The sequence below is a fragment of the Hyperoodon ampullatus genome (assembly GCF_949752795.1).
Source record: "Hyperoodon ampullatus genome assembly, chromosome: 9".
Taxonomy (NCBI): Eukaryota; Metazoa; Chordata; class Mammalia; order Artiodactyla; family Ziphiidae; genus Hyperoodon; species Hyperoodon ampullatus.
The window spans coordinates 41,218,230-41,238,688 of NC_136922.1; the positions used below are offsets into that span (position 1 = coordinate 41,218,230).

Genomic DNA, 20,459 nt, shown 5'->3' on the forward strand with positions numbered 1-20,459 from the left:
ACAAATCAAAACGAATATGCAATAGGGAAGCTTATTTTTTTAATCATTGATAACCCATGATAATTGAATTTTATTGTTATAGGCTAATAAAATTGAGTTTAAAGTGTATAATGATGAGATAATATTAATGAATGTCAAATTAGCATTGTGTTTAGTTTCTGGAGTAGCATTTGAAGTATTTTATACTTATTACTAAATTTTGAAAAGCTTGTGATTGTTATGTTGTTGCAGTAATATAAAGTATCCAATAGATGGTACTGTAAAATGCCTAATATTTAAAATAAAGTGCTATTTCAGGTAGAGAGTTTAAATGAACAGTTCAAAATTCTGGGGAGAATTAAGACATTTTCCTCTGGGTATTAAATTATATTTAAAACCAGATTTTAAAAAATATAGCTTAAGTAATACAATAGTCCATGTGAAATATTATAAATACTCTCTTAATTCTCAGAAAATGAAAATTGATGTTTCCTACAAGATGCAATTTTAAAACTGTTCTTATTATATTAGAAATTTTTTTGTTCTTTTTGTGGTGATTACCATTAGAAAATGTGGTGTTTTAGTTAATGTTACTCAAATCACAGCATTTTCAGCAAGCAACTATAGTTGCATGTCTTTGTTACTGAAGTTCTAAGAAAACTTTTCACGTTCAAAATAAATCAAACCTGTCTGCAGTAATCTCCCTTCTTGCTTAGCAAGAGTGAGTTCATTATTTCTTTCAGTTTTTGGTCTTGTCTAAGACCAATCTAATATCTGGATGAAACGTTATACCATTTTGTAAATATACATTCAGAACGTTTAAAAATATACAATTTTATGGAGTTAAAATTTCTGAAAAAAACAAGCAATAATTAGTAATAATTGACAGATTGGTTGGAGTTTGCTTCTAAAGCATATATTAAAAAGAGCAATTTGTAGACAGCTTAATTTATCTTAGAGCTCTTTCAGAATTTCCACTGTATATTTATTTATAAGTATGAATACCAAATTTTGATGACCAGAATGAAGTTTTATAAAACCTACTTCTAAAGCTAAAGATGTCTGAAGAATTATGCAACAACATAAAAGGTTTGAAATTCTCTGTATATCTTACTATACAGAGGTGCTACATAGCTTTAAAATTTTTTCTACTGTTCATGATATTGCTCTTGAATAATGCTGAGTATTCCTTTGTATTATGGTTATTAATTTATTCAATAAAATGTTATTGCATATGACAATATGACAGGTTTAAAGAAACCAAGATAAATAGCTTTTAGGAAGAATGATTTTATGTGAATCAGCAGCTTCCCGTGGGACATGGATCATATGTCCTATGGCTTCCTTATGCATTTACTATTTTTTCCATGTTTTGTGTAATTGGAATGTGTGGTATGATACCATGCATACTGTTAAAAAGAATATATTCTTAGGTGCATAGGACTCTTCTGCTTAAAGAAAATATGCGATTGAAATAACTTGATCTAGCCTGAGTAATTGAGGCTATTTCCTCATTAAAAAAAAAAAGTAGTTAGTGCTTTGGTAAGTCTAGACTTTCCCAACCATCATGTCCTAAGCCAGATCAGAATAAATAGGTCAGACATGTAATAAAAAGGTATGAGATGAACAACTAATTACCTGAATACTTCAAGTAAAAATGACTTTTGTCCACCAAATATGTTCCATTTGATGGTAACAAATTTGTAGATTCATCAGGGAGTGGTGGGGCCTTTGGAATTTTACCCAGATTCTTTAAGATGTTTGTGGTCATTGTGTATTATGTTCTCTTCAAAAACAATGGCACACAATGACTCATTTACTCAGATTTCCTAGCATACTGGATATATGTAACATTACATGGCAAAGTTCCTACTTGAGCTAAATGGGTTTAAATATAAACTGTGCATGCAGATCTCAAGTGATAGTCTCTTAATAGATATCAGATACTCTTTATCGCTGCCCTCTTTTATTTCAGTAACATTTTAATTAATTCACACTGATTGAATAAATGTACATTGAGACTTGTTTCCTAATGAGGGCGCATTTAGAGGAAAGGTTTTGCATCATTCTGATATCCTGTGGGTAATTATATTCTAATTATATGGTCGGGGGAAAAGAGTCTATAACTCAGTACTGATATTGTTCGTTGGACCCAATTAATTACATGCACATAATGAAAGTTCATGATAAGGTTGACTGGCAGTCAGTATAAAATTTTAACTCAATTGAATCTAAGCCTAATGTGAGTACACAATTGGACTTTAACCTGGTTAGAAAATGCTTTGGTGTGAGATCAGTGGATATTTAGAGGGGCAAAGGATGAGAACAAATCTCATTATAACTTATTAGTTTTTAAATTCAAGGTCTTTTCCAAGATTGATGAAAATGAAAACTTAGCAGCATAATACTTTAATTCTAAATATTATTTTTAATATTCTTTCATTACCTTCAGTGATTTTTTCTGTATTTTAGAAAGCAGTGGTACACTAACAATACAATGGTACATTTCTAGAACAGGTTCATATATTTGTTGAGAGAAAAAATAGGCATAGCAGGGAGTATTACTGATTCATTTTATGAATGTAAATTCAGTAGGTACTAATCTATTATATTTGGGTGCTTTTTTATTTCAAACCACCGACTGCATATGGACTCCTGTGCCCAAAATTCACAAACAATTATATATACACACACATACCCACCAATAGGTAACTCTTAATTATCTATTCGTAAAGTAAGAGTTCCAAAGAATAATCTGAAAAAATAATAAGACATGTATGTTTCATTTTGAAATGCATTTTGGAATTATTTGAATCTGATATTTAAGAATTTTGCAGTACTTCAAACACAAAACTAAAGTCATGGTCTAAATATTGACTCCCATCTTTCCTTTACTCATTGTTTCCTTTGCTCAGATTTTGGAAGAGACAGTCTGTAAGATTAAGGAGACTGTCTTCTTCCAACCCGCTTCTCTTCTAAGCCTCTCCGCTCCCCCTCTCCTTTTGGTTCATTGTTTTCTGGCTTTGATCTCTTCTCCCCACCCCCCTCCCTTTCCTTCCTTCTGTCTCTTCTAATAGCCCTCACATAGATGCTTTCATTAAAAGATAATTCTGTTGGGTCCCTCCTTATTAGCAACAAAAATATTTTCAGATGAAGAAAGTGTAGTCAGTCCTTTCTTGCTGAGCCCTAAGCAGGCAGTGGAAATATTTGGGTTCTACAGTTAATAAAACAATTACCATTTGTTGAGAACTTATTTGCTAGACATCCTCTTAATTCTAAAGGTAGGTACAATTATGATACTCCCTCTACATTTGAAGAGAGTAAGAAGCTTAGAGAGATTAAGAAGTTTACCTAAAGTCACACAACCTGCAAGTGTCAGAAGCAATACCTGCCTTACCCTGAATCCCATGTTTAAACTTATCTTTTATGTTTGTGCTGCCGCCCCCCCCCCCAAAAAAAATTGGTGAGGTATGAACTAAATTCAGGGGATCTATACCTTAAAAAAAGGAATGGGAAGAAAAATAATGAAGTAAAGTAGAGGAGAATAGAAATGGAAAAAGAGAATAATAGATCAGAGAGTGGCGCACACTGTGTAAGTGGTCTTTGTGAAATTATTTTACAAGTGTGTAAATATACAAATATTTATTGTGGGTCACAGCCAGAAAGAAATTGAAGAACACTTCCGTAACCATATTGGCTTCTGATAATTTTACGAGACCTAACCAAGTAGGATAACATTTCTTATAGCTTTATTTCACTAGATAATCAAGTAGGCAAGACAATAATGTTATTCTTGCCGATTGCTTTTATATGTAGAAATCTGTGTTTGAAATGATTTTTAATATCGCTATTAAACATATTTTTAACATTTTTATTGAAAACAGTTGGCACCACCTAAGTCTCCAAATGTCCATTGTACTTTGCCTGACGGTTCAATGTGCTTTCTGGACAGAGACTTGAATGTTGAGGAAGCTGTTAAGGAGGGAGCCTCACACGCCCTTCTCTTCAGTATCTCCTGAACGAAACTCTGCAAACATGCATAAACAATCACAGTAACAAGAGTAAGAATAGAACATTTTTGTGAGCAGTTAATAAGAGTAACGAAATCATCTCAGTTAAAAATGTTTTTTATCTTTAAATTTATGTTGGTGCAAACTTCAAAATTTGGCTCCAGTGAGAAGTGGTTAGGCAAATGATGGTGGGTAAGATTACAATATGTGTATTTTCTAAAACAATTTTTTATTGAAGTATAGTTGATTTACAATGCTGTTTTAGTTTCTGGTGTACAGCAAGGTGATTCAGTTATATATATATATATATATATATTCATTATATATAATGAATATATATATATTCAATATATATATTATTTTTCATATGCTTTTCCTTTATGGTTTATTACAGGATTTTGTTTTTAAGTCCTAAAATGGCATTTTTATTTTTTAATTTTTTTCCATTTTATTATTTTTTAACATCTTTATTGTAGTATAATTGTTTACAATATTGTTTTGTTTCTGCTGTATACGAAGTGAGTCAGCTATACATATACGTATATCCCCATATCTCCTCCCTCTTGTGTCTCCCTCCCCCCCTCCCTATCGCACCCCTCTAGGTGGTCACAGAGCACGGAGCTGATCTCCCTGTGCCATGCAGCTGCTTCCCACTAGCTGTCTGTTTTACATTTGGTAGTGTATATATGTCAGTATATATGCTAATCTCTCACTTCATCCCAGTTTACCCTTCCCCCTCCCCGTGTCCTCAAGTCCATTCTCTAGGTCTGCGTCTTTATTCCTGTCCTGCCCCTAGGTTCATCAGAACCATGGTTTTTTTTAGATTCCATACATATGTGTTAGTGTACGGTATTTGTTTTTCTCTTTCTGTCTTACTTTACTCTGTATGACAGACTCTAGGTCCATCCACCTCACTACAAATAACTCAATTTCGTTTCTTTTTATGGCTGAGTAATATTCCATTGTATATATGTGCCACATCTTCTTTATCCATTCATCTGTTGATGGATACTTAGGTTGCTCCCATGTCCTGACTACTGTAAATAGTGCTGCAATGAACATTGTGGTACATGTCTCTTCTTGGATTATGGTTTTCTCAGGGTATATGCCCAGTAGTGGGATTGGTGAGTCATATGGTAGTTCTATTTTTGGTTTTTTAAGGAACCTTCATACTGTTCTCCATAGTGGCTGTATCAATTTACTTTCCCACCAACAGTGCAAGAGGGTTCCCTTTTCTCCACACCCTCTCCAGTATTTATTGTTTGTAGATTTTTTGATGATGGCCATTCTGACTGGAGTGAGGTGATAACCTCATTGTAGTTTCGATTTGCATTTCTCTAGTGATTAGAGATGTTGAGCATCCTTCCATGTGTTTGTTGGCAATCTATTGCAGGATATTGAATATAGTTCCCTGTGCTATACAATAGGATCTTGCTTTTTATCTGTTCTCTATATAATAGTTTGCATCTGCTAGTCCCAAGCTCCCAATCCAACCCTCTTCCACACATATTTATTAGATATGTCAAGGACCCGTTGAAAAGAAAAACAATTTATATTTCATCTAATTGATACACTTGTCATACACTGAAATAACCTTTGATTAAAGATGTTAATAAATGCAATAATAGTATAAAAATCACTCTGATCCATTTCTTTTTAAAATTTGTATTGTGTTCAGATGTGTGAGTGTACACACTTAAGGATGTGCGAAATCATAAAAGATTAAAGAAATTATGAAGCTTCAATGTAAAAATAAAATTCATGGAAACCATGATGCCCTGGATACATTTTATTATCATGTGTGAGGAAGGAACAGCTTCCCCTCTTAGACTGAGGCAGTGCACCATTTTAGGAAGACAGTTGTTCTTTTCCCAAACCTGCTTTTCTGTCTCTCACTTTTTTTAATGCCAGGGATATCCAGTTATATAAGGAAAAGAAGCTATTTTAAATAGTTTTATTTGGCCAGTTTACGTTTATTATGACATCGGAGTTATTGTATTCAGCTACTCCATACTGATATCCAAGCCTGTCAGAACCGGTAATACTTTGTGGTTTCTAAATATTTGGAGTGTTCATCAACATTTAAACTAATTTTATTTCCAAATCGCTTAAAAAATGAGACATGGCTAAAAAGAAACTTTTTAAAAAAAGTTCTTGTTGAACCCTGCTGTTCTTTTAATAAATGAAGCCTGCAAAGGGAAGCAATAGATTTGGATTCTGCCACTAACTTAATTTTCTTGGCTAGTCATCTAAACTTTCTGATTCTCAGTTTTCCAATCTGGAAAATGGGATTTCTTGTTTTACTGGGAGGATTAAATGAGACCATAAACATGAAAGTAATTTTTTAAAAATATGAACATCCTTATATAGGTAGAAGGTATAATTCTGTTAATTTTTCTTGAAATAACTGATGACCCTTTTAATGTGAGTACTATACTCTTATTATAGTTAAACTAAGTCAAACCTCTAATAATTTCTCTATCAAAGATTTTTTTCTTTGTCCTATGACAATTTGAATTAAATTGTCAATTTAAAATGATTACATGTTAGGAAATATGAAGACAAGAGACATCTCAATACTTAAGAATAATAGGACTTTTAAAAATTCTTTGTATTAGGTTAAACTTAATAAGTGCCCTGAAGGCAAATGCATCTTTTAAACTAATTATCTGTACTGTGTATTCTATTTAATATTAAAATGATACTGATTAAATAAAATCAATCACATTCCTCTGTAGTCACACCTCACATTTGATTAAATAAAAAAACACACTTCCTGTATTAATTCTGATTAAAAATACATTACATTTAGAATTAACACGTGATAATTTTCAAAAAACTGAAACATTTACTCTGTTCATCCTTGATATTTAAAAAATTATACATGGAAGAATGAAAAAGAAGTATGTAATTTCTGAATTTGTTTTCTGTCAACTTGCTTCTTTTTCTTTTGCCCAGATGCCGTGGTTTTCTTACTGTAACTCAGGGTTAGGCTACTGATGAGCATGTTAATTTAATGTATACTCTTTGCCTACATATCTTGATTGAAAGTGAGCTCATATATATGTTCTTTCATCCCCCTTATTCTTGGAATGAATTTCTAGTGTTGCTGTCAGACGGCTGAGGATTACTGGAGAAATTCTCAGAGCTGGTGGCTTTCTCTCTTACATATTTATTACTTCTAGTTCCAGCTGAGCCCTTAATTTCGCTTGATCCTGTTACTCATCAGCTGCTTTCCCATTCTCAGAGAAGTAGTGACAAAATCTCTACTATTTTCTTACTTTCTTCATCTTTCTACCTCTCTGCCAATTTCGCTCTCTCTCCGTAGATAACTCACATCACCACTACTCTGAGAAAAACGAAGCCTGCAAACATGAATATCTGTAAATTACAGATTCTCTATGAAAGTGGTAGCAAAATGGCAGCCAGGCTTCAATTTCATCCCATTGTGTTTCTGTGGGGGATGCCTTGAAGTGGGATTTTTATTATCCAACTTGGCACAGTCTTTGCCTTTTTGTGGCATTGGGCCCATTAGTATTACCTTCTTGGCCCCTGTACATTTTTGCATTTGAAACCCCTGTGAATACAAACTCAGAACTCTTTTTCCATCATTAGACACTCCCTCAGAATGAACAGATTTGGAAAAGGCTAATACCTGACTATATGAACTTCTGCCTCATCTGAAACATTATTTTTTTAAGGAGCCCCTTTTATCTTTTATTTTCAAATGGTCCCTCTCTGTCTCTCTCTGCTTTTTTTCCCCAGCAACCTAGATGCTTACCTATATTTCTTTATAAGATGTTACGGAAAAACCCGAACAAAGTTTTTGGCCAACCCAATACACACACACACACGCACACACACGCACGCACGCACACACACACATATTTTATTTCGTTGTAGCAACATTTTTGCACTCTTTTAGGAATAAGAGGATGTATAAAAAAGTTAGAAAGGGAGATCAGTTTTTCTCCGAAATTTCATTACAAAAATCTCAAAACACAGTGAATACAGTATATCCCCATCCTATATGAAGTAATTATTATTTTTCAATCATTCTTTGTATATATATGTATATATATGACTGTATGCATATATATACATTTTTACAATATACACATAATGTATAATTTATTAAGTTGGACCTTTCGAAAGTAAATTGCAGGTAGTATGACACAACATCAGCAGGCACATTCTAATATAAGAACAATCTTCTATACATTTACAATACTGTTATCACACCTGAAAATATTAACTATTCCATAATATCAGTAGTTATTCTGTCTATATTCATATGCCCATAATTAGCTCAAAGATATCCTTTATTGATTTATTTTATTATTTTTTTTTTTTGGTGGTAGTGGTGGGGTGGACAGGAGCTATGCTATTTGAAGTTCTTGCACTGCAATTGGTCATTAGTCTGAATCATTTGGTAACTATAGTCTTTTCACTTGGCTTTCTATTGACTTGCTCTGTACAGACATATGCACAGCGAGCATTGACGCTTCCCAAGATAGAAGGCATCTGAGACTCATGCCCTAGAAACTTCCTGATGGGCATCTTAGTTTGATTGTTTGAGAGTCCCTGGTCAATGGCATGGGATAGGATAAGGCACTTAATCTGGATTTGAGGAGATCAAATATTTGTATATTATGATAAAGATGGAAGGGCTACATTCATGTCTTTAAATGTTTATTTAGGTCTAAGCTTCAACCAAGAAATAAGAAAGAAAGAAGGCTGACAAAATGCTTTGAGCTGGTCCCGACTGAAGCAAACGCAAACGTTTTCCCACCACCCGTTGCCCCAGGTGTTATATAGGCTGACTTGGACTCAGAAATCAAGAATATTACTGACATCAGAAGCTTTCAATGAAAGTTCTACCAAATCTGTTGTCAGTCCATCTGAGAAACAACAACAATGGCCCTCATAGTCTTCTCCTGTTAATGGGATAGTTGACTCGAGTTCGTCCTCCCAGACTTCATGATTTTTTTTTTACTAAAAATCTGTTGCTGCAGTATTTTTTACTTATATTATGGAAATATATTCTAAATAGAGTTGTGTTCCTGGACACTTCAATGTTCTCTAGGGTTGCCCTAGACTTCTTCTCCTTCTGTTCCACTTTTGGGTACATTGGATCCTTCTACTCCATCTCTGTACAAGCAGCCATGAAGCCTCACATGGAGCTATTTATTCTTTTGGGTTTTGTTCCCTTCCTGGAGATCTACTGGGTAAGGCAGTAAACTAATAACTGTGCTCTCAGATCTTTCATTCTCATTTTGGGAGTCTCACACACATAGCTTGGTCCAGGAGAGGAAACTCAAATATACTGACTGCTCTCTTCTTTCTAGAGACACACAATGTCTAAGGACTAGCTTCCCATCCACCTTTCCTACTCCCCGCAACCAAGGAAAATCTTTATCTAATATTGAGTGTGATTTATCACCTATTCTTCCAAATTTGTGTTTTATTTTATAAAGTCCCACAGGACACAGGCTTTTGGAATTTGGTAACCTTTTCTCTGTTTCTTGCCAGAAAAACTTTCCCAGTGTGACTTAGAAAAGGAAGGGTGGTGGGTAATTGAAGACATGCTGTCATGAAGACTGGTTTTTAGTGTATTTAACCTAATCTTTTAATAATTACTCTCAAGTAAAATTTTGCTACTTATTTAATTATCTTTTTATTTTTTACTGCTATTAATGGAATATATATTTTTATTTCCAGAATATCGCAACATAAAATCAGCACCATAAGCTGTGTCTATATCAAAAGACACTGAGTATTTGTAGAAAAGATTGAAAGTTGGACTAGAAAGTGAAATGGTGGGCTGTGTAAATGGGCAACTTAAAAAATTAGTAAGAATGGTTTATGAAGGATAATGGAACTTGGAGATGAGTTCTCATTCCAAAATATGAATGTAATATATCAATATTATTGTAGAGAGGTCTGTGAAGCTGGCCAAAGATTAGTCTACTTTAAGTATATGAAATTGTAGTTTGGATAAGTAATTCTACAGTCTAATCCCCTCTGCATTAGAGTGTTCCTTATTTCATGAAAAGATTTTGGTTTATTAATGAAAGTAAGCAGAAAAATTATGACAAGGAAATGTATTTGTAATGTATTCATTTATTTCACACGTGTGTAGTGATATAAGAACCTTCATTGGTACTTGTTTTCAATTTGACTTTTTTTTTTTCAGCTTTAATATGAGCTTCTTTTTTTTCAGCAGACTCTGCCCACTTCAGGAGTTTCAGTCCCTGAGGTGCGTAAGCAAAGGTTTTCACACTTGCAATTTTAGGTCATTTATACATCTTGTATTGTTATAAAGAACATTTTGGGCTGTATCAGTGACATACTAAAATTAATTTGTATGCTTTATTGTTTCTCATATTTTGATATTTGGAATTGGGATCTTTGTATTTCCATGATGGGATAGACTTGCAGCCTTTATAATCAACATTTGTGACAAGCATTAGGGAAACAAGAAGTTAAATGGCACAAAGTATGCAGGAAAAAATAGAGGTTACTTTGCAGAGTTTTGACCAGTGTATAAGAATAGCATTATTCCTATCTGTCACATTTAAAACTTGCAGAAAACCCAAACAGTTCACTCCTCTAAGCCATTAAAATGTAGCTTTCAATGATAGAAAATTGAGAAACTCTTGTTCACTTTGAAGTCCTCATCACTTTTAAAAGAGTACGTCTACATTAATCACTTAGCATATGACATTGCATAGAAAGTCAATGGAATAAAATATAGTCACAAAGTAAATGACTTTGATTTTGAAAATAAATGTTGGGCAATGCCCAACATTTATATGCAGTAAAGTGTTAACTTTACCTTTTAATTAATTAAGCAAAGCCTCCACATTGTTCTGTGACAATATCCCATTCAATTGCTGTTATCTCTAAAGGATATCCTCAGGTGGTATTCTTTCACTTAAAGTTATAATTTGAATCTGCTTGCTTAGAAAATATTACTCATAATATCTGAATACTATATGAGTATGATTTATTTAGAGGATAACATAATTGCACAAATATGTAATAACCTCTCTTCCTTCCCCCTAAAATGCTTTCTAATCAGTGTAGACTGCCTCATTAAAATTTTTTAAAATTTCATTTTTTAACCATAGATATACTTACAAATATATTAGGAGCTATGCTTGAAATATAATGTTTCTACTCTAAGAGAGATGTTAAACTGTTTTTATATTCTTTAAGTCAGTTGATACCATTATTATCATAAATATTATAAAGTAGACGTTAAATTACACACTCAGGTGACAAAGGTATGAGGAAAGTTTATTATTTAGGCTAATTATTTAAGTGTCAGAGAATTAACTTTATATGTTAAGATCCTTGAGTTTATTTTTGCCCCTATCATAGCTCATCAAATAATGAACTGAGAGATTTAAAGTTTTCTCTTTAGGCTTGTTAATCTCAAAATGTCTCCCACATTTAGTTAAATAATTTGTATTATTATAGATTGACTAAATAGACCAAAACTGCTGTTTTCAAAACATGCTTTTTTTATTTGTCAAAAAAAACTCTTTTTGCCTGCTATAAAGTTTTTAAAAGTCTTCCTATACTGTTTTTTGTTTGTTTGTTTGTTTTGTTTTGTTTTGGCAAGCTGTATTGGTTTACATAAACTCAAACTTTCAACCATGTCCGAAATCATTATATAAGCTTTTTTCAACTATGTTATTCCAAAAATTTCTTTATGCACATGTATAGCTATATACATGGGTGACTGTGTGAATACACACACACAAACACACACACACACACACACACACACATGCAGGAAGCCTTATATACCTCCATCAAGAACAATTGCTTTTTGGTTAATTGAAAATGTGGTTAAAGTGTATGTAGGGGAACTTATAGAAAAATGTGTATACACCTTAAACATTTTACTTAAAATATGTAAATGTGTATTCATTGGCTAAACTTTTCACATAGGATCAAGGGCTTTTCTATGTGGATACATCTATTATTTGGAAATGGCATATACCCTTTCTTGCATATAGCACAGCCTTAACACCCTTGATAAGTTTCAATTATCAATTGTTTTAAAGTATAACAAAAGCATTCCTTATTTTGTAGAAAGATATTTGTTTATTAATGAAAGTAATTGCTTTCAATTACTTTCAATTGTTTTAAAGTATAAGAAAAACTCACAGGCATCTGCAAAGCAATTTGAGTGTAAAAAAAATATCTGTTTCTATTATTAATTCTGAAATCTTTTAGTCATTGTGTCCAGCCCAACTTGACTGCTCTTCCTACACACACACACACACACACACACACACACACATTTTATTTTATTGTGCCTTTCCAAAGGATGCAAATAATTTTTCATGGAAACAACTTATTTTACATTCAAAACTCAATAGTTTGAGTGCTAATTAATTCCACAGTACCAATAATAAAATAAATTCTACTTAGAACTTGCATAAACAGATTGGGGACTACATAGAAATCACTAGGTTAAGCATTTAACTCACCTGGCAGAAAGAGATGATGAGTATGAATATACAAAAGAGCTGCCTCTTGGATTTTAAGCTTCGGCTTATGGTGGCCATCAATTATTATGGTTTACAAAGGGAATGGAGAGTGAGTAAGGTTGAGGTCCATACACTCACACATAATTTTATAGTGGCCCAACCATATGCTAGTAAACACAGCCCAAATAAATGATTTTGACATGGACCTTCCCATTCCTAAATTTCATTTCTTTCAATCAGGATTTCTTGAACAGAAATCTTGTAAGTGGTTCACACTCAGTATGAAATTATCCTAGGAGAGAATATGCACATCATGTGTGATGTATGAAAACCAGGTCTGTGGATCAAGATATAAATTAATACCTTCAGGCTGAGTTGGTGAGTAGCACCTGCAAGTACGTTAAGACTAAGATTGGCTCTGTCTAGTTTGTTGTCTTCTATGCTCCTACAAAAGACTCAGATTATCACAACAGTTATCCCAAGTTATGGTGACATAGTGGACAAACAAATAAAATACTATAAAGTAAATAAAGTACTTCTTCACAACACCTATCTTTACTATAATCCAAGCAGTGTACCTGTGCTAAACTTAATGATAAAATATACCAATTTCTTTTATATTTTAAAAATTACTGCCATTTACTGAGTGCCTAATTTATGCTGGTACCTTCATTGACATTTTCTCAATTTGTCATCACATGAACCCTCCCATTTTATAGATTAATTAAATGATGGCTTAGAGATAGTAAATAACATGCCCAAGTCTTTACAGAGACAAAGCTAGAATTTGGCCTCCAAGCCCATATTTTTGTCTCTGCCCAAAGTAGTTTTTGTTTTTGTTTTTGAATAAGTACTTATTTAACCGATTAAAAAGAAATGGAAATCTTTATATCATTTATTATAGTTATGTTTAAAACTATATAAAAGTATTTCTAAAAATCAAGACTACTTTGCTACTCAGCCGTGTTTCGCTGCAACTTCTAAGGATTTCTAGTAGATTTAGAGCCTTTGCCATATTTGAAATGAATTAATGTTTCTCAGCAGGAAAATGTTCAAATGCCATAATAAGGTTACGATAATTAAAGGTGCAGCTGTCATTAAGTTGGTTTCTTGGAGCTCATAACTTGTATAAGCCCAGATGAGCATGGTAACACTCCTGCTTCAGGAAGATCTTTTATATTGTGAATATCCATGTGTTCCTCAGGTTAAAATTCTAGGGTTCCTGGGAAATTCTTGGGGCCTAGATTCAGTGGCTGAATGGGCTAAGTCTCCATTCGGGCAAGCGGTGCAGTAGCAGAGAAAGCAAGTTCCAGGGTTCCAGTAAAGGATGATCTTGGCAGCCAAGCACCGCCTACCCCCACCCTTTGTGGCTTTGTACCAATAGAGGTGCTTTGCTGCTGCCTGTCTCTCATGCTGAGGTTGGACAAAAAGAAGAAAACCCTGTGCTTGAGGTAATCATCATTTGCTGCTTGTTGTTTGTGAGTGATCGATAACGGCAGGCTTAAGTATTGTGGTAAGCATCGCTTTTGTGAAAGCAGTTTTCAACAACTTACAAATACTCTACTTCTGACAATCAGCATGATATAGAAAAAGACTTTTTTTAGAGCACATATTTAAAGTGACATCTTTTTATTTCATTTATTTCATCTTTCTGTTTTCTGTGAATGGCCTTTCAGCTTTTCTTCTCTGTTCATTACGATGATTATTCTTTTGGAATTCTAATACAATATATTCCCCAGTTAAGATCTGTTGCGCTACTTGTACAGTCTAAGGATCACAAAACGTTGAATTCTATATTTTAAATGTCTGCACAGCAAACACAAATGGTTGATATTTGAAAATGCTAAAATATCAATAACTGTATTTTATATTTTGTTGTTATATGTTCTATATTCTTTCATGATTTTTTTGTTAGAGTAACCCTTTTCAGTGTTTGAGTAATTTCTATTGATTAAGGCAATCATTTTCCAACTCTTTATATTTGGGATAATTTATCTAGCAGAATAAAATTTGCCTTAATTATAACAAAGTAATTTATTTTGTGATTTAGAGCCCAAAAACTTTAAAAAAAAGAACTGACGGTGAAGTGATAAGCACTGCCCCCTATTATTAGAGAGCAATTTTATCCTGAATAAAGGTGCAGAATAATGCTGGTGAGCTCTTCCTGAAACTTTTCAGTAACTTCAACATAGGAAGTAACTTTCTTAAATATCATCATAGAACTCGGTCAGTCAGGGTGAATTAACCCCCAGAAGAGGCCAGTGAAATTTTTGTGAACATCAGATTTTTCAAAGATGCAATTACTTCACCCTTCCCATCCCTTATATAAAAGAGGAAAGAAGTAAAGGTTTTCTTAGTGGAAATAGGAAAAAGTATCCAACTGCCCTCCTGTTAGCTTATGCTGCTTAAGTAAAATTCAGTGAATAGCTCAGAGAGACTTCCATACAATTTGGAAATAAACATAAAACAAATGAGTATAATAAAAAGAAAACCATGGGAAAAATTAAATGATTATGAGTCTCTCCTGTTTTTAAATTGTCAGCCTTGATTAATTCCACAAATTCTACCCACTAAGCATATTTCCCTCAAACAAAGAAACCACTTGCTTTTGATTTTGTGTGTGTGTGTGTATGTGTGCATTTAAACAAATATAAATTTTAGTATTATGCAGATTATATAATAAAATTCACCTGCCAATGGGTAGACTGAAGACTTTTTATTAACTTGTTATATACCCCTTATGAGTCTAGATTTCAAAAAGAAAATCTTATCAATTGAAAACACAATTTAGAGTTTTAAAATTTCTTTTTATATTTCACAGTTGCTACTAGAAAGCATTAGTTTAGTTTAATCCACAATTTACTCAGAGGGATGACTCCCTGGAGAGACATGAAACCACTTAATCAACTGCTATCTGTTAGCTGGAGATTCTCACCACACAGGATTCTCCCTAGCTATATGCATAGCTAAGAATAAAATAATATTAATAGATAATTTGGTAACTCTTTACAGACATATACTTACATGTCTTAAATTTCCAGAATTACATTTATAAATAGTCTGGTCACAAATACCAAGTTCCAATGTGACTAAAATTTTATTTTAGTTCTTATAACCCAAGAACTTAAATTTTATTTAGTTCTTATAACCTAAGCATTTAGGAATTAAATACTAAATAACAATTGTTGGATTACATGACAGAATATAAGACATATAAGATAAGTTATAACTTTCACAACGTAGACTTTTATAGAACATTGTGCCCATGTTTTATTTACCTGCATGCTAGAACCTGGAAAAAAATTATTCCCATACCCACCAACAGTGTTACATGCTTGCACTCAGCACAAGCTGCTATGGATTTTCTAATATAAACATTGAGCTTTACTTATTTAAACATATGCCTGTTGTAACTAGTGGATTTTTTCATATATATGTATTTGGAAATATAACAAGCATTTTGCATAATGGTGACATTAATGAGCACCCTAATGGAAGAACCATACCTATTTTACATAATTCACAATAACTTTCATTTATTGAGCACATACACTAATATAGGCACAGTATTAGAACTTTATACATTTTCTGTCAAGCCATACACAACTTTGAGAAATAGGTATTACTAACTCCATTTTGAATAAGAGTACGTTCTGTAAGTCTACATAGTATTTAAGTAGCAGAGATGGGATTCCACTTGGGATGTCTGATTCCAAACCTCATCCTATAATTCACTCATTTATGCATTATACCCTTAACTATCTATGGACAAAATGTTATTTGCAAGCTTAGAAAAAATTATCTATTTTTTAAAATATCAATATTTTTGCCAGAAATTATGCTTATATGAAAGTACATCATTTTCCAAAGAATTTGAATTTCAGGAATCCTATTACACCATCCATTTTCAGCCACACAAAAAATATATTCAGTATTTTTGCACCATGAAATTGCAAGGACTATAAAAGGACTACACTGATTAGCATTTATTTTGGTTTGAGACGTTTTCTGTTCCATCTGGCCCTAATATATTTAAAAAGAGCTTTACTTTTAAAATATTTCCACTTAAAAATATTTTCCTAAATTACAGTAATTGAAGAGTAATCGACAAGATACATGTAAATATAGGAACAGAAATGTATATATATCTGAATAAGTGATAGGAAATACGTGGCACTCAAACTTTTAAGCACACATGGCAGACATTGCTAATTGATCAGGACAATTTTTCACAACAAACCTAGCCCTGCCCCAGGAGTCCTTCTCAACACAATATTTCAGGCACTTTAAATTTTTTGATTTTTTAGTGTTAAGATTAACTTATTTCCGCATTCATTTACGGTGATTTTATCAGGCACTGATCTAGGATCTGATGTGAAACAGTGCACACACACGCACACACACACACAGAGGAATAGAGTAGCCTGTCTAACATTTGACCATGAGCAAGAACAGTCCAGCAGAGTTCAGAGTGGTTGCAAGATCCCTATATTAAGAGCACAAATGTTGTGATCAAGAAACAAAGGTGAGGTAGTTGTAGCTGGAGTGGAGTAAAAAGGGATAGGTGTGGCTGTTATATAGAAAATTGACTGTAGGGAGACAAAAGATGGAAGCTGATTGGTCCATTAAGGTGATGGCTACGATAATTAAGGCAAATAACGGGTGCTTAAACCATGTGATGATGGATGTGGTGAATAATCGTCCAGTTTGGGATTTATTTTTAAGGTGGGTAGGCAAGTCTTCATTATCAAAGTGAAATTGAAAGCCTTGGTTTTAAATGAAGTTACCTAGGGAGTGAGTATAGATTGTGGAGATGAATGGTCCAAGGGAGAGGTCAAGTGTTAAACGTTACAGATTATAAAGCTGGAGGAGAAATCAACAAAAAAGACTACGAGGGAGCAGTTAGTCAAGTAAGAGGAGAGCTAAGAGAAAGAAGTGTCCCGGAACCCAGTTGAGGCATGTTTCCTAGAGGGTAGATGTCAATTCTGTCAATGCTGCTTAAAAATTGAGAAGGTGAAGACTGACCAACAGGTGAGGCGCAAATGAGCAGGTCATTGGTGATTTTAATAAAAGCTGATTTAGTGGATTAATGGTGATAAAAGTTTATTGGGTTGTGTTGAAAAGAGTGAAAAGAGAGGAAATAGAAACAGGAAGAAGACCACTATAAAAATTTTTTCTATTATGGTGAACATAGCAATTAGCTGGGATGGAATGTTTGTTTTAAGTTATGTGCCATTCTTGAAAATCAATAGTAGCTTAAGGGTCCATCCTGTATTCATTTTCAATATTGCATGTATTTATAAGCATTATTTTCAGTGCTCAGTACCAAATCCTTTACATTACAATCCTGTATTATTATCTGCACCATTGTTTATGAAAATGATTAACTTTAGTGTTCTTTAATAACTTTTAACAGAGTCATAATTGGGTACCTAGGGGTAATACAGTTTGGTTTTCTTTCACATCCTTTCTTTAACTGATATTTTGATCATACATCTATCATATATTTTGAGCCAGTAGAAAACATTAGCTTTCATATTATTCACTAGAGAGAGACCCCAAATTCGGAACCTGGGCCCTAGTTTGTAGCCATGAAATTCTTCTCTGTGTTGCTCATTGTAGTGAAACAATTCAGTATTTTTATAAAAAATTTTTTCCTTACAGGAAAGACAAGCAACAGTGAAAAAGGAAAAGGGTGGTTCCCAGCAGCCAAACAAAGTGATTGACAAGAACAAAATGCAAAGAGCCAACTCCGTTACTGTGGATGGACAAGGGCTACAGGTATGATTTTTTTTAATCCAAATGTTTGTAGCTTTCATATTTGTTACTTCCATGCTCTTAGAAGGGCATATGTCTAGCTATCAACACGTTTATTTAATGTGCAAATTTGTTCAGTTGACAATTTCAGAAACATTTTTATTAATTTATCAAGATGTCAGTTTTATAGTTGATTGACAGAGTGACATTCTGATTGGATTAATCATTTATGATGTTATCTCCATTTAAACTCAACTTGGTAAGAGATCTTGTGTCAATCTGAAGTTTTGGCAAATTATTACTAAATATATACTTTTATTATATACATATGCATTATTTATTTCTAAGTATACGTTCTCCACACATATTATTATATCTATTTGGAAGTGATTTTGACTCACAAAATGTATGCAGAAAATAATATAATGAACTCTACTTGTGTAGAATTTTTTTCTAAATCAATAATAAAAATAAAGAATCTGGGCTTCCCTGGTGGCACAGTTGTTAAGAATCCACCTGCCAATGCAGGGGACATGGGTTCGAGCCCTGGTCTGGGAAGATCCCACATGCCTCGGAGCAACTAAGCCCATGTGCCACAACTACTGAGCCTCCGCTCTAGAGCCCGTGAGCCACAACTACTGAGCCCGAGTGTCACAACTACTGAGCCCGAGTGCCACAACTACTGAAGTCCACACGCCTAGAGCCCATGCTCCACAACGAAGAGTAGCCCCCGCTCACCACAGCTAGAGAAATTCCGCACACAGCAACGAAGACCCCACACAGCCATAAATAAATTGATTTTTTAAAAAAGAAAGTTTATTTTAAAAAATCTATTATAATTTATCCATATCTTCCAATATTTTAAGTTGAAATTGAAATTCCATGTATATTTCTAGTTTAAGTTAACACAGGTAGCTCAAAATCATGTTTTGAGTACTTTAAAGACCTCTAAATTACCCCTAGGGTCTCTGACATCAAAAGTAACATTTCTTTCCATCTGTATTTTAAGACATCCTACACAGTGAATCTACTGTAATTATTTGCCTCTGTTTCTCAGTCAAACATGAGCACAATCAAAGAATTTGGCTTAATCTATGGATTAAGTTCTTTTGTTTTGTTTTCCTACCTATACGTTTCTCTCTTCCAATTTTTAATTCCTTTCCTTAAGAATATGCTTCAAGTTTCACGTTCTCCAAGAAAATTTACCAACCTCTTACCACACAAAGATATATTATGTCACATACTTGTGTTCAATATACGTGATTTTATAACTTTTTTCATTTATTATTTTATCTGTGATTCTGTGGGTTATTATGTCTTTTATATTTCTTAATTTACAAGCACAGTTGAGAGCACACAGTAGTTGCCTAAATGCTTGCTTCTTCATTGTTTTGAATATCTCATTGAAAATTTAATAATTATTGCTTAAATATTGATAAACAGGTTACTGCTTTGTTTTGAGATAATAAAACACATTGTGAGTAGAATATTGTTCATGAATTATTAAACTCAAATGTAAAAAGAGGAAATTGGGAACAATAAATTTTTTTACATTGGTTAGAGAGTATAGAAGTTAATTATCGGAAGAGAAAATCAGCGTCCACACCTTTTGAAAGGCATACTTGGGTGTTAAGCGATCTCACTGAAAGCCCCAAATATGAAATCTATTCATAATTTTGATAGCAAAAGCTTTTAGTTTGTTAAGTGATCCTGTGAAATTTTTAGTGGAAAATAATCAACATTTGTAGTTTTAATAAGTCAATTGACAATATCGATTAGTTTAAATCTTTAGTTGCTCTGGGTTCCTGCAATGAAAATAACAAAAGGGAAACCTAATTTTAAAATTCAAGTATATTTTACATATGGCTAGGCACATACTTCTCCACATGGAAGGGAAACACGCATCATTTGTTAAACTGTATATGCTAGGCACTGTGATGATATTTTATGTGTATTAAGTGACACCTCTCAATGAACATATGAGATAATTATGAATTCTTAACTCTCCAATATATGATAAATATTATTATTACCACTTTAAAAATGAGCATATTGATGTTCTGAAGTCAAATTATTCCTAGGGCCTCACAGTTAGTGAGGTGTGAATGAGGACCATGTTACTCAGAGTTTGTGTGTTTTACTCCTAAGATCCCTGTCTCCTTGGTTAACAAATTTTAACAGGTCTAGAAATGCTGTATTTCTGACC

General features: G+C 33.2%; 1 protein-coding gene across 6 annotated transcripts in view; it reads left to right on the top strand.

Moving 5' to 3' along the window:
• DGKB (diacylglycerol kinase beta) overlaps positions 1 to 20,459 on the top strand; it is a gene marked incomplete at both ends in the record, with an annotated part of 651,556 nt that overhangs the window by 177,427 nt on the left and 453,670 nt on the right. For 2 of the 6 annotated variants that reach the window (XM_079711689.1, XM_079711691.1), the window contains 2 exons: positions 10,213 to 10,248; positions 18,161 to 18,277. In XM_079711689.1, coding sequence (XP_079567815.1) covers positions 10,213 to 10,248; positions 18,161 to 18,277 — 153 coding nt within the window. The remainder of the gene's footprint in view (positions 1 to 10,212; positions 10,249 to 18,160; positions 18,278 to 20,459) is intronic. The other 4 variants (XM_079711690.1, XM_079711692.1, XM_079711693.1 and 1 more) reach the window with 2 other exon arrangements.